The sequence below is a fragment of the Schistocerca nitens genome, chromosome 7 (genome assembly GCF_023898315.1).
Source record: "Schistocerca nitens isolate TAMUIC-IGC-003100 chromosome 7, iqSchNite1.1, whole genome shotgun sequence".
NCBI lineage: Eukaryota > Metazoa > Arthropoda > Insecta > Orthoptera > Acrididae > Schistocerca > Schistocerca nitens.
Genome location: NC_064620.1, coordinates 387189375 through 387205914, shown reverse-complemented (window position 1 = coordinate 387205914; position 16540 = coordinate 387189375). Strand labels below are relative to the sequence as shown.

Sequence of the window (16540 nt, the reverse complement as noted above, 5' to 3'; positions counted from 1 at the left end):
CATCACTGATGTCTATGAAGCCACTTATTTTTTTTTTTTCAAAGTGCTATCCATTTAACCATATGTCAATTTATTTTATATCAATGAGTTTCCTCCCAGAAAGGTATATTTCTTTTACATCATAATCTGTCATGCCTGAATATTTTTTCATCTATTGTACTATAATTACAGAAATTCCTGGATGCATCTATATGTAAAGTAAGAGAAAGGTAGCCACTCACCTATAGCAGACCAATGTGTGGAGTACAGAATCACACAACACATTCACACTAGCTTTTGAGCTCTTGCCCCCCTAGTAAAAGTACAAACATTCACTCACTCAACCACACAGACACTTGAACGGACAATCCTGTGGCCACGGTGGTCTCATACATACTTGCTTTCTACCAACACCAGATTTTCTGAACTGTGCAGGTGAGAACTCTCCCTACAACATTTCCTTTGTCCCCAAACTGCCTTGATGTCAACCATTCCTAGTCCCTGCCCTCCACCCACCTGTCCCCTTTCCTTTCTCAAACTCCAGCACTATGCATGCCTTCTATCCCACCTATGCTTCTACCAGTCTTTCTCCCTTCTCTACTTGTCTCCTCTCACTCCCCCCCCCCCCCCCAAAAAAAAAAATCCCCTTTTCCCACTCCCACTATGCATGTCTTCTTGCCTTCTGTCCCATTTATGCTCCTGCTAGTCTTTCCCCCTTCTCTACTTGTTTCCTCTCCTCTCAGCCCCTCCCCCCCCTTTCCCAGCACAGCCTTCTCACACTGCACTTATCTATCCTATCCCCACCATGTCTCCACACACTCCCACCAGCAGCACACCTTCCCCCACCCCTACTCTGCTATCGCTCACCCTCTCCACCACATGCCTCGTCCTCACCCCTACCACCCACCTCAACAGATGCAGTTGCCCTTGGACTCCAGCACCCGGACACAGCAGCCAAGTGTTGATAAGTTGTGCCTGTATGAATGTGTGTGTTCTCTATTTTGGAAGAAGATCTTAATTTGAAAGCTTAATATTGTCTTTTTCATTACTTACTGCAAAACAAGGGTATGTATAATTATTATACCTGAAGACAGCCCAATAACCACCAAACATTTTACAAAACATAATCCTGTAAAAGCATAGTTCAATCTGACATCACATTGTATAACAACATAACAGGTGAATCAGAAACTGTTTCAGCACTAGTATTTGTGAAAAAAGAACCTAAAATCACTTATGGTACATAACAGTTTCTATTTATTGCCGAACAAGCAAAAACAGCAAATTTTCTTCAACAAAGACTGATAAACTGCACGAATAGAATTATACATTTTGTAAAATAGTGGTATTGCATATTGCAGGCAGCTCTCAGCAGTCCTGTACCATCATTTCTGTTTGTGATAAACCATAAAACTACATCAAAAAATATAATTACAAAATAACAATTTCTCAAAAAGTCTATGGAATTTTGAAAGTTGTAGAAACATAAAGGCAGATTGAAATTTTGAGTTGGGTTTGTGTTGCAACCAGGTGCACGCTCTTCAACTACCATATAATTTCATTGTATTTAGAGCTTTAATTCTCTTGACAGACAGATGGAATTAAGGACAATCTAAATAATAATAGTATCAAAATTAATTTTGAGTTTCATGATTATTAAAATAGCACATTCAGCCATGTATTTACTTATTTTCAGTTGATAAATTTCATAAACAACATGTTATGACAATAATTAACTATGTATTTGCCCCTTTATTGTTTTCTTTCCTGTTATTTACTCTTTGTGCCCAACAAAAGAAAATCTAATTCAGAAAAATTCAGACCTTCATCCATGGGAGATTTTTACTTGTATCATCTGTGTCATTGCTGTCACTTGGACTTTCTGGAGGTTGGTCATCACTCAGAATGCCAGGTGATTCTTCACCACTGACTTCACCTGGTCCTCCTTGTTCTGAAGTGTCGCTGCGGTCAGAGAGTGAACTTACTTTTCTCTTTGACTGTATGGAGTCCGTGCGTTTCACCATAACTGTAGTGAAAAATATGACATCTAAAAGATTAAGAAAGATCAATAAATCTATTACTATAATTTCATGCCACATTAATTAGAATGCATACACACAAATATATTTCTACCAGTAGTTTTTAGTGATCTCTGATTGTCACAATTCATATAGTCTCCATCTTCTTCAATGGTGACCATAATATCTATCAGCTCCATCATTTGCTAGGAAAAGTCATTATTTAATCATCAGATATTAAAATCAGTATAAGCAGTAATGAAGTAACTCAGCAATGAGCAACAATTACTGCCATGAGAAGCAGGAGGAAATTTCACAAGTGATTGTATTTTATTATGGCCTTATGACACAGATGGTTATCCTACTGCAAGATGCCGTCACTGTCAGCAAGACATCAAGTCTGAAGGGATGCAGATGGCATACTCTAAATGTTCATGTAGTCCATAGCTGTCATTGTGTCTTTGATTCCTACCACAGGTTCCATGTGCAAGCCCACATGCATGTCTCACCATAGCATAATACTACCCCTTCCCCCTATCCCACCCCCAGCTTGCAAGTGTGGCATGGTGCAGGTTTTGTGTAGCCCTTTTCATGGATAAGCATATCTGGGTGTGACTTTCAATCTGGTTAAGATGGTGTGATTCATTCAACCAGGCAACATGTTTCCTTGCCCCATTATCCAATCTCAACAATTCTATGCCCACTGCAATTTTAACTGATGATGTAATTGGGTTAACATGGGAACACATCAGGGTCATCTGCTTTGGAGCCCCATGCTAAAGAATGTCTGCCGAAAAGCATGCTCTGAAACATTTGTACCTGCACCTGTGTTGAACTCTGTCATCAGATCTACCTCAGATTGCCACTTTACAGGTCAAGCAAGCGTCCGAACTCCATGGTCTGTGATGAGGCATGGACAGCCAACATCATATCACTTGTGATTCGTAAGCTCCTCCCAGCATACTCCCTGTCAAAATAGTTCATGTGTGAACTGCCAGATGCCAGTGTCTAATGGGCAAACTACTACATTTCCAACATCATGTACACTAATGAACTGACTGCTGGAGGCTGCTGCCCTGCTTTTATCTCCTCGATGGGAGAAGTGGGGGTATGGATGTTGGGTGTAGATAGCCAATGGAGCAGCTCATCAGAGGAATGGGGGAGGAAATAAAGGCTGGGTGTCAGCCCTTCATCAATCAGTTCATCAGCAAATCTGATGATGCCACTGCATTTGTTTGTCAAAGTATTGTGCCCACTGGACACTGACATGAGGGAGTTTGCCCATGAGCTATTTCAACATATTCTCACCTACTTGTGGTTTCATCATTCTTCAATTACTTTACACAAATGCTCACAACAGTAGCATATGAACAGCTGATCAGCTTGCCATTTCTGAGATGTCCCTTCCCAGGCTCCAGACCATAACAATCTGCACTTTGTCAAAGTCACTAGTGTCAGTGAATTTCCTAATTTATAGACTATACTATCATTATAAGGATTCCCCATTCATCTCTGCTCTGTTTATATACGTTTCTTACCATAGCCCATGACCACAATTTCACCAGGTGGCAATTTATTCTCACAGTTGACAGTAGTCACAAAGTTTTGGCTCATAAGTCCAGATTTGACACGCAATAGATAACAACTAACATCCACCACAAGGATCCACTTCTATGACAAAACTTCTGCCAATCACCTCCACCCGAAAGATATAAGATTTTCTCCAACTTGTACTTCTCAAAATGAGGATTTCATTTAAATCAAAAATTATTTTTGTGTGACTGGTATCACAATCAACACTTAAGAGACTATGCAGATTGAAACACCAATTTCCCCAAGTATCACCACTATCTCTGTATCTCTCTCTCTCTCTCTTCTCTTCTCAGTGATGACAGGTGCTTTAGACCATGCACTGCATCAACGATCTGCTTCTACTGCCTTCTATCTCTTGCAGCCTCTCTCCACCCTGTGGAAATTCCTAATGCTGCGATGTCCTTCTCTATGTCATCTTTCCACCTTGTGCGAGGTCGGCCCTACGGTCTTGTTGCCTGGAGAGTTCCTTCAAATGCTATCTTGGTTATTCTGTTTTACATTCTAGTCACATGTCCAGCCCATTGCAGTCTCCTACTTTTTAACTTCTGGATGATAGTGGGTTGCTTCATTAACTGATAAATTTCATTGTTCTTTCGAATTCTCCATACACCATTCTCCAACACAGTTCCCCAGATTTTTCTCATTACTTTTCTTTAGAAAACATTGAGTTTTTCTCTTTCATTCTTTGTAAGTGTCCAGCTTTGTGAACCATATAGTACTATGGGGCAGATGATAGTGTTGTATACCTTCATCTTTGTGGTGATTGACAAAGCTTTACTTTTGGATGGGTAGCTTAGTGAGTACAGACATATTGACCCTGAGGCTATTCTTTATTTATATCCATTGTTATGATATTTTTACTGTTGAAACGTGATCCAAGGTATTTAAACTGGAGAACTTTTTTGAATTTAGAATGCTGATCAATTTCAAAATAAGGATTTGGGTTTATGACTTGACCTATTTCCATATATTCGGTTTTCTCTTGGTCAATCAAAAGTCCCATTTTGCTGGCACTGTGCCTGAGAGATCTGTACATACCTTTCAGTTCTTCTTCAGTTTCACTCAGCACCACTATACCATCTGCAAAAGCCAGGAGTTTTACTTCACTGTGTTCGATTCAGAGAACGGTTTGTTCGAAATCCAGCCTGGTAATCTTGAATAATGTTTTCTGTGTAAGGTTTAAGTTTTTCCAGAATGATCATTGAGAGGATTTTGTATGTTATGTTCAGCAAACTGATTCCTTTGTAATTTCCACATTCCATTCTGTTTCCTTTCTTGTGTATTGGACAAACTATTGCAGTTTTCCAATCTTCCAGCAGTGTTTCAGTTTTCCAGATCATTGTGATAAGGTTATAAAGTTCTTTAAGTAGTTTGCTTTCGACCTCTTTTAACATCTCTGCTGATACCCGGTCCTCACCTGCCTTCTTGTTGTTTTTGAGGTTTTGGATGGTGTGGATCACTTCCTGTTCTGTGATTCTACATTCATCATTATTAATGCTGTCACACTCAGACACTGCGTAATTGAAGGTTATGTGGAAATCAGTGCAATTTAACATTTCTGAGAAATACTCTTTACATCTTTCTTGGATATCTTCCAGCTGCATTAGCATATTTTGATTTTTATCTTTTATGAATAGGTTTTCACTTTGATAATGTCTGTTACTTTTCTTTGTATACTGAAACAACTTCTTTGAGTTTCCATTCCTGCTTTCCACTTCTATAGATTCTAGTACTCCAGTTAGATATTCCCTTTTCTCTGTTCATAAAACTCTTGCTGTTTCTCTTCTAACCACCTTGAAGGTCTCTCTCCTGTCCTCACTCTCCTTAATATGCAGCCACAGCATCCTGGCTTATTTCCTCCTTTCTACTGCTCTCTGACACTTTTTGTTGAACCATTTTGGTTTCTTCATTTTCTTTTTCTTGCCCAGTGTTTTTTCTGCTGCATCTGTTACCAAAGTCTCTATTCTTTCCCAAGCCTTCTCGATACTATTTTCCTCCTCAACTTCTTGCAATGCTGTAAATCAGTTAGTCGTTCGATGTCTAAATTAGGTTTTGATGTGGCTTTTGGTTGTTGATTCCAAATCATTTTGATTTTCATCTTTCCTACCACTAGGAAATGATTTGGGCCAATATCAGCTCCTCTGTATGTTCTGACATCTCTTACAAATGAAGTGAAATGTTGATCTGTCATAACATGGCCAATCTCATTTACTGTTTTGCCATCTGGAGAGCACCATGTAACTTTTTGTATATCTTTGTGAGGGAACATCATCAAGCAAATTCTCATATTCTTTGAGAGTGCAAAGTTGATCATTTTTAATCCATTTTCATTTGTGCTCGAGAGCTTGCTATGTTTTCCTATTGTGGGATGAACATATCCTCTTTACCTATTTTTCCATTAAAGTCCCCTAAGATAATTCTCATATTTATTGTTGGAGTACTTTCGATTACTCTATCTAATTCTTCATAGTACTCAACTTTCTCATCCTCAGTTGAATCTTCAGTCGGTGCATGGACATTTATGAATGTTATATCGCACCACTGGTGTTTGATTGTTACGTAAGACATTCTTTTGTTAATGGGATGGAATTCCTTAACCCAGTTAACAATCCTGTTCTTAACAGCAAAACCAGTACCAAATTCATGATGTTTTTCATCTTCTCCATAAAAAATGACACAATTATCCTCTGTGTGTATCCCTTCTCCAAGCCACCTAACTTCCTGTAGAGCTACAATGTCTGTCTTGTGTGTTTTTAGTTCAGATATCAAAGTCACTGCTGCAGCTGGTTTATTAAGACTACAAACGTTTGCCGGCCGGGGTGGCCAAGTGGTTAAAGGCGCTACAGTCTGGAACCGCGCGACCGCTATGGTCGCAGGTTCGAATCCTGCCTCGGGCATGGATGTGTGTGATGTCCTTAGGTTAGTTAGGTTTAAGTAGTTCTAAGTTCTAGGGGACTGATGACCTTAGAAGTTAAGTCCTATAGTGCTCAGAGCCATTTTGAACTACGAACGTTTCATGTCACAAATGTGAAGCAGTGTTTCTTGTTTCCATCTCGTGAATTCCGTTTCCTTGGAATCTATTATGCAAGGCAAATCGTTGATGTGAGCCAGTAGGTATAGAATCCCCTGGCCGCGTTACGAGAGCTGTGCAGGTTAAGCTTGGTGATGGGGCTACCACCTCACAGCTTCCAAGCTTGCTGAGTAATATTTTGGATTACCATTTCCTAGGCAGATTGCCTTTCCCGGCTATGAGCTCTGCCTGCCCCATTGAGATACCTTCTGCCTCTTCTACCATTGGAATGCTATAAAAATGTTCTCTTCTGGCATCCGAGCCACTGACTCTGCATCACCTAATACAACAACCTACAGAATTACTGTGGACTTGTAAACCTAAGCATATAATTGGGTGTCTGTTTCAATAGAAATCTTCTGAACTATCCACAAACCGTCTGTCAGGCAAATGTGTGCTATACACTTGTGATAGGTCACTTTCGATCTAGGCAAAAATGGATTCACACTATATGAGGAGAAAGTGTGTGTGTGTGCAAACATATTTTGTTAACACTGACAAAATATCTTAAAATACAAAATAATTGCATGAAAACAAAGTATAAATGTTTGGTTGATTATTCAACCTGCAGGAAGAACAAACCACTCTGTAAAACATAACGGTTTCCTCCCGACTATACTGTCTGACAAAAAATGTGAACCACCCAGAAGAACAGGAGCAAACAAAATTAAACTTCACATGTTGAGAGCATATGTGATGTCATTTCACTGATTATAAAAATGAGTCAAATCCACAAATGACTTGGCAGTATAGTCCATTTATTACCAAGATAATGCACCCCTCTGGTCTGGGTGCATGCACTGATCTAGTTGAGAAGGTTGTCATAAAGCCATTTTATCCTCTCCAGTGGCAGCCAAGTGTTGTAACTACAGTAGAACTTTGATTTTGTGTTCCCCAATTTTATGTTCTTCACTATTCTACACCATAAATTTGTAGTCTTTGTGAAAAATCCATAAGATCAGTGCTAAAAATTCCCCAATTTTAGGTTTTTTCCTAGTAAGGTTTACCTCAATTCTACATCCTTACTCGCCAATTGCTTGACTTTGCTGTTTTTATTCCTATTGATGTCTGATGTGACTGAACGAGTTATAAGTGGCACAAACAACAGACTGTTCACAACGCAGGTGGTGGCAGAGTTAGGAGAATATTTTAGGTCATTGTCGAGACGAGAAATGTTGACATAATCCACGATTGGCATTGCCTACACAACTTGCAACATTTAGCTTTATCACGCAATTACGATACACCTATTGTTAGGTTGCAATGGAGAAACAGTGCAAATTGTTCCGGACCAACCCATTATCTTTTCTTGTGCCACTTATAACTTAGACTCATCTTTTTAAATGTATTTTTGATGTACTGTATTCAGCAAAAACAGTGATTCTCAATGTTTTTAAATCCAAACACTGAGTCTCGAAGAATATGCTCAGTCATAATCATGGAAATGTCGGTCATTTCCAGCTAGTGAGCTCTTACTGGCTGGTGACTTGTTACGTCACCAACTGCCAGTGCAGCCATCATACCACACTAGCACATGTAGTAAAGTTACAGACCTTAGCCTATGAAAAATTCAAAATTCCTAAAGTTCTGGATTATAATGTATTAAGTGGCTCTGAAGCTATAAATCAAAGCTGGTGTGAGAATTTCATTCTCCTGCTCATAGGCAGCAATTTTACCAACACTCATAATGTCAACTGACATAACCAAACCTCCAAGCCACAAACAAACAAGAAAGAAATTTCAAAAGTTTACATCATATTATAGACCTGTTATGAAAAAAGTGGGTTTTGCCATTTGTAATGCTGTAGGGTACGTAACTGAAAAGAGTATGACTTTTGCTAATGTTATACAAGGTATTTATGCCATTTCCCAACACACTATTGCCACAAATTATACCTTAAAACACTGAGTTTTGAGGGTTCTTTCATTTTATGGTCACCTCAAAAATTTAAAGCCTTTATTGTGAAATAAAATGATAAGTGTCATTTTATTTCAGAATGAAGGCTATAAATTTTTGAGGTGAAAACTGCTGAATTACAACAACTCATATATTTGTTTTCCATCTGCAGCCAATAGCTGTATAGCATGGTGTCATCACACTAATGCAATGGCTTCTAGCATATAGAGTGATAAACAGCAAGCTTACTTGGCAGATTTTACAAAAATAGCTGATGTGATTGGTGTACAGCAAATGGACTGACCATGGCTTCCACTTAGGTTTAATTTATACAGTTAAACCTCATATGAACTTCACTACTGTGCATTAATTAATACAGTAGTTCTGCTCAGAGCCTGTTGACAGTATTGTGCCTCTACTGACTGCAGCCAATGTAGGCCACTCCATTTGCTAAGTGCAGCACCACAATTAACAGGACATGTTCAGAGACAGTTTCTCATCTTTGTATCAGTCCTCAATAGTTTTTTATGCATCGTGATGGCAGACAGAGTGTTATAAATGTAACAGATTGCTGGGACAGAGAAACACTGAAATCACAACAGGCTTAACTTTATTTCAGATTCATTGCTATAAATAAGTATGACATGTCGATACAAACTTGTGTGTATATACATGCTTTCATGAAACCTGCCTTGTTTACACTTCAGCAAGCGACAAGATCGAAGTGCAAATGGTGTACGTTGGCAATACTGCAGAATGCTCCACTTCAACTATAGAGTGCAATGAACAAGGAAAAGTTTGCAAGCAATACAACACTATAAGCCACTTCCATCACATCACCAAAGTACGCTGTACTATCAACATGTTACATTCTGATGCCTTTCACCGTATTTCACAGTTTTCAGTTTAATTCATCATGTTCATCAACGTTTGCTTTTTTCTGGGTATGCACAAAGGAAAGATCTCTCAAAAACACGTATTTTGATGTATAATTCGTGATCATAGCATGTCGGAAAATAGCTCAATTACCTTGTACCCATACAAAAATTTCAATTTTTTAACCAGTTTATACTTCATGTTATATACCTGTGATTTTTTAAGAACTGATGAAATTCATTACTGCAAAGTATAGTAAAAACATTGCATTGCACATTTAATTTTCTTCAGTCAAACAGATTTTATACAATATATTGAAGAGGATTACGATTTTTAATCATATATGCTATTACATGTTTTTGCTCGTATTTTGGAGTTTTAACCTTTTCCTCAATTCTGCATATTCCTCATTTGAATTTTTTAAAGTCTGTACTGCTTGGAAACATGAAAAATGATCTTGTCCATAGTCCTTGATATCCCAGATACTGGCAATGGGACAAAGCTGACGTCTGAGCCGGTCTCACACATATTCTCTTGTGGACAGATACGGGGATCTTGCCCGCCATGGAAGTATCTCAACATCATGCAGACAGTCCATAGAGACTTGTGCTATATGTGGATGAGCATTGTCCTGTTGAAAAATTGTTAACATATTAGCTCCCAAGATGTTCATGATGTACTGTTATGCCATCAGAGTTCTCTCAATCACTACCAGCCAGAACCTGAATCATACCTGGTTATGTCCCACATGGAGAAAGGAGTAACATTTTTTTGCCTCTCCAAAAAATTGGAATAATGGGAAAATTCCATAGGTCACCAATGAGTCATCCTGCTTAGTGCAGAACCACAGTTCACCACTGAACACAATGTAATGCCATTTATCAGCAGTCAATGCTTTTCAGTCACAGCACCATTTCAACTGCAGCTGCTCGTACTGTGCTGTTGACAGCAGACTATGCATGGGACAATAGTTCCCTCGTCTGGCTGTTGCTAGTCTCAGTCCATGGCATGGGATGACACACAACATTGCAGGTAGTGCATTAGTTGTTCTCGCATGGGAGACGCAGATGCAAAGGGGCTACAACATGTTTAGTGCAGAACCTTGACGATGAGTACACCTGCTGTCAAATTCCCATAGAGTTCAACATGGGGAAATTCTCACATCTAAATAACCCACAAATCTAGATATTGCAAGCCAAATGGAGAGCCACAATTAGGCCCCATTCAAACTCTGTCCAGTGCTGACGATGCTGTCTCACATGAGTAGGAGACACAGTGTTCCCTCTGTGTCTGATGCTGTTCACGCCCCTTTTACACTCTATGAAGCCTAGTGGCAACATTAAACACGAACAACACTTATGCATTATCATGGCCATTCTACCTATCACAGAGCTTTGTAACCCTAATCACACACATACCTACCAATGCGTATATATTCAAAGTTATCTACAAACAAAGATGATGTGGCTTACCATACGAAAGCGGTGGCAGGTCGATAGACACACAAACAAACACAATCATACACAAAAAATTCTAGCTTTCGCAACCAACGGTTGCTTCATCAGGAAAGAGGGAAGGAGAGGGAAAGAGTACACCTTTCGTCTTTCCCTCTCCTTCCCTCTTTCCTGATGAAGCAACCGTTGGTTGCGAAAGCTAGAATTTTGTGTGTATGATTGTGTTTGTTTGTGTGTCTATCGATCTGCCAGTGTTTCATATGGTAAGTCACATGATCTTTGTTTTTAGATATATTTTTCCTGCGTGGAATGTTTCCCTCTATTATATTTATATTCAAAGTTAAACTGATGTCCAACCATATCTACTGGATGCTTCACTTTTTTTGTCAGGCTGTGTATTTTATGGTGTATTTCTGCTAAACACAAAAGCTTAAAATATTCACTGCATTTACCCCATTATTATTATTTAAAATGGCAGGCTGTTTTTCTTTTAAATTGCTCTGCCATTTGCTAGCTTATAAAATACAACTGTTTTAGCATCAATGCATTCGAAATAACAGTCAAACCGTTGCAAAATATAGGTTTATTAAATACTGACCATGGTTTTGACAGTTTTAAAGCTATCTTCAACAGAAGATATTGGACATAAAACCACATTATCTACAGTCAAAGTGGGAGTCATTGACTCTCTCTAATACATGTCACCCATTTACTCAAAATGTAAATACATTAGGCCTATATAATATATTTGCATGGTGATGATATGGATGACTAGACAGACAAAGTGACTTTCACTACGACTATAGATAATGTGATTTTATGACCTACATCTTCTGAAGATGATGGTTTTAAAACCATATAAACCATGGTCAAGGTTTAATAAATCTGTATTTTGCAAATGGTTGGCTGTCATTTCGAATGCATTGAAGCCCTTGAATGCATATTTTCTGTTGCGCAGCCATGTTCAAAATCTTGACAGCTGTTTTAAATATCTTTTGCTAAAATCAGAATATCATGACAATTACAAATAAACAGTTCCTCACAATGGATCATCAAGCAATGAGTGTGAGCAATAAGCAGATCTACAAGAATTGTACATCCTTCATTGAAGTTGGATGGACATAATATAAAGTTTTATTATAGAATTCACATGTTGTCACTTATTGCCGCTCAGAACTGTCTGTGTTATTGTATTTATTAGTAACTTTTTCAACAATGCAGGAAAAGACAGATTGCTACTTCCCATAAAGAGAACATGTCAATTAATTGTCTTTTAATTGTGCCTGTCTGCAAATTGGCATGTTTTCTTTGCAGTAGGTAGCAATCTGTCTTTTTCCTACATTGTTGATATTCCTACCTGGAGTTTCCACCATTTGATTTATGTAACTTTTTCATTCCACAATGAAGCAACGGTATGCAATATGATCATTGCTACCTTATCAGTCACTTCATTCCCCTCCATTGCCTCATGGTTAAGTACCCAAATGAATGCTAGAATCTTTTCTTCTCCCTGGTAACAGTGATCTGAGAAGTACGAACAATTTTGGCTCCTGAATATAAGAGCAGGATTGACAGCACAGTTCTTAGGAACTAAGAGGACATGAAAGTTCCATTCAATACAGGCGAGAGAGTGGATAATGATAACACTCATCTTAGCAAAAGAGACAGGCAGGCTAGTTTTTCTGACAATGTATTTATCAAAACTAGAAGTCAGAAACATGTTAGCCACTTAGGAATAAAGCTTTTAAATGCACTTCCATCTCAAATTAAAGAATTGAAAGGCAAAAATAATTTCAAGCGTGAAGTAAAAAAGTACTTGATGGAAAAATGCTACTACAGTGTAAATGAATACCTGTCTCAGACTATGGATTGAAACCTGTACTTAATTTTTAAAAATTCAAACTAATTTAATTATGTTTTCAACTTCGTAATTATGGTACTTGGAAGAAACTGTTAAATATCCGTAATACGTTTTGTGTATAAGGCATAGTTCATGATCTATAATTGTTTATCATGAGCATGTACTTTTGTTTTTGTGTAATAAGTTCTTGTACACTACTTATGTATTATGTGTATGTAATTTGTTTGCTGTTTGTATATGTTTGTCAATTTATTATGTGTATGTGTTGTTATGTGTTATGTGTAATCAAATGACAAATCCTATATCACATGTGTGATCTATTTGATGCTACATAAATAAATAAATAAAAATAAATAAATAAATAAATGTATTTATAGCAAAGAAGAAGGGCAAGACCAGTGTAGTGAATGTGTTCTCCTTCTTCATTACGCATCTTATTTCTGGAATATTTACATTAACAAAATCAATTCATAATGGGTATGTTTATGCAGTGAGTCCTTGATGGTCCCTGTATGTTTAAATTTTTTTTTTTCTTTTGAGCATGCCTGTTTCAAAAATATTAATGATTTTTGAGCTGCTTGTCACAACAATACTGTTCAAATTTGCAATGTTATTGGTTGAAAACATCAGTGAGCACATTGCTTTTCACTATCAGTTTATTTCAGCTAATGCTCACACAATTATAACAGGTTCCATTTGGATCCAACATGCATCCAGAAAAAGATCTTCATCTCAGACAAAGCCCTGAAGTCCCAACACACCCAATACAAATGAGGTGCGAAGGGTGAAACAGAAGTTGCTGAAGACTCAATTGCAATACAACTCATTTGCACATAGGTAATTTCTTACAGAGGTTGGAATCTACTTTGCAATTCAGGGAGTTCAGTTTTCCCGATAAACAACAATCCAACTCACCCACAATAGTAGCTCCTGAATCACAACTAAAAACTGTGCTATTAAAGGAATTCATTCTTGAGAATATAAGGTTCATCAAAGCCACACTCACACACAACTGATAGCGAAATTTACTCAAAACAACTTGAGGAGGGGTCATTTATCTTTATGAAATATTTGGGACATGGCCTGCAGTACCTCCCAATGTGCATACCAGAACTGAAAATAAAGCAGGTAAAGGTAATCCTACTACATTTATTAAATTATGAAATAGTTTTCTCTTTCTTTTTATGGATTATTGTGGTAAGCATGCTTCTTTTTATTTTTATGTGGGGTATTTATAAATCACCTATACTAAGCAAGAAGAAGCTATAAACTTACAGTCACAGTCAATTTCTTTTGGTTCTTTGCCGGTGCGCCTCAGCTTTAAACTACGGCGCTTGAAAGATCCAGTGGTTCCTGCAGCAGTTCCCCGCCTCAAAAGAAAGGGTCGACCTTGTGGTGGAGGTCTTCTTGGTTTCTTATCATCACTCTGGCTTTCTTCTCCCTGTTTTCAATAAGAACCTCAATTCAAAGTAAAACAAAACAAAGAAAGATATAGTCTTTCCACCACAGGAAAAAGAAGGCTATGGTTTTACATTTTATTTATGTATCTGTTTATTTAATTTTAACAAATAAGGCACCTGTATCAAGGTAGAGGGAGACCAAGAGATGAATACACTAAGCAGATTCAGAAGGATGTAGGCTGCAGTAGGTACTGGGAGATGAAGAAGCTTGCACAGGATAGAGTAGCATGGAGAGCTGCATCAAACCAGTCTCAGGACTGAAGACCACAACAACAACAACATCAAGGTAGGGGTAAAAACAATTAGTGTTAATTTTATGTAGATATGAGTAGATATTAATTCAGTTCCCAGCCCACAATCTTTGAATATTTTTAATGATTTAGGTTTTTAATAGAAGTTAAACTGTCTCCTCCAAGGTACAATGTAGCTACATGCATACAGTTGTTAGCATGTCCCGAAATTGGACAACAGGTGCCAGGATATGGTTGCTGCCATCAAACTTAGTGAAAGGATTGAAAAATAACCAATGAAGAAATTCAGACTGTATAGTCTTTTGTTTAGTGATGTCACAATATAAATGATTTTCTGAACTTATGGCAGAGACCATTTTTAAATTGAAGCTGTTGAGAAGGCAAGAACTTGAGAGGAACTCAAGTTGAACACGAATTACAATTCTTTTTTAACTTATGCTCCACTGCTCTGTTAAGAACATTTTTTTTACATTTATATCGCTAAAAAGCTGCTATAAAACTTTTATTTTGTTGTGACTAATTTTAACTATTTCTGAAAAATGTAATGAAAGCTGTAATACTGTATCACCAATGCATCTATTCTTCAGTAGACTAATATATTTTGTATCAATGCTTTGATTCTTCTTTGAATCCCTGGAACACTGTAATTAATGCACATTGTTCTGTTACACATTTTTATTCACATTAACAAAATGATCCATTGTACTACAAGTCTTCAAAAGCCTGCTTGTTCCTTATCCTGATTGAAATTCCATGACTTTTAAAGCTTCTGCTAATAATTTTAGAGAATTTATTTTAACTTTATTCATTTCTATTAAAATTTTATTCTGTGCAGATACCCATCAATTGTTCACAACTTGAGTGTCTTATATACTGTATCTAATCTGAATTAAGTACCAAAAGTAACTATTTTCATTGTGTGTTATCTACATCTATACTTACATACATGCCCTGTACACTACTGTGAATCGCATGACAGCGGATGCTCCTCTTTGTACCACTTTCTTTCCATTCTGTATATGTATGGAGTATGGACTGCTTAAATACCACTGTACACTCTTCTTAGTCTAATCTTGTCTTTGTGGCTCCTATGTGAGCATTATGTGTTGGTCTGGTGGTCTGTAGTACATTCCTACATAATTCACTTAATATTGCCTCTCTTGAAACACTGTAACTAGGTTTTCCCAAGATAGCTAATGTCTATCGTCAAGAGTTTGCCAAATTAGATTTTCAGTACTTTTATGACACTATCCTATGAGACAAGAAAACCTGTGACTGAAACTTTGTGGCAGATTAAAATTGTGTGCCAGACCAATACTCAAACTAGGAACCTTTGCCTTTTGCAGGCAAGTGCTCTACCATGTGAGCTACCCAAGCACAACTCGTGCCCTGTCCTCACAGCTTTACTTTCGTTAGTACCTCCTCTCCTACCTTCCTAACTCCACAAAGGCTCTCCTGCAATCGACTGTTTTATAGGGAGGACTAACAGTGTAATATTTTCATCTTTCTGGGAAAACACACTGAGTTATTATGCATTAAATAAGTGCTTGAGAACATTACAAATTATAGGGTGTAAAAGGACACCCTCCTCTAGCATTACCTTTCTTCAACAGAAGTAGGTGATACCAAAGATAATTTCGAATTTTTAAACAGGTTAATATTATTTCAACTGTTTTTCTAAAGGAATTGCATATGATTTTATACACAATGTATTATATTTCAGGCTAAAGTGTATAAAAAGAAATTACTTTATTTTCATTGCTACAACTGATAAATGCTAGCTTTGAATGTACAGTTAACATTACAAATGTGTGCTTGTGTCTGTATATGTGTGGATGGATATGTGTGTGTGTGCGAGTGTATACCCGTCCTTTTTCCCCCTAAGGTAAGTCTTTCCGCTCCTGGGATTGGAATGACTCCTTACCCTCTCCCTTAAAACCCACATCCTTTTGTCTTTCCCTCTCCTTCCCTCTTTCCTGATGAGGCAACAGTTTGTTGCGAAAGCTTGAATTTTGTGTGTATGTTTGTGTTCGTTTGTGTGTCTGTCGACCTGCCAGCACTTTCATTTGGTAAGTCACATC

General features: G+C 37.7%; 1 protein-coding gene across 1 annotated transcript in view; it reads right to left on the bottom strand.

Moving 5' to 3' along the window:
* LOC126194994 (protein unc-80 homolog) overlaps positions 1-16540 on the bottom strand; it is a 1036886-nt gene that overhangs the window by 425966 nt on the left and 594380 nt on the right. Inside the window, exons 32-33 of the mRNA XM_049933411.1 lie at positions 14024-14189; positions 1803-2005 (exon numbers count right to left, since the gene is read on the bottom strand). Coding sequence (XP_049789368.1) covers positions 1803-2005; positions 14024-14189 — 369 coding nt within the window. The remainder of the gene's footprint in view (positions 1-1802; positions 2006-14023; positions 14190-16540) is intronic.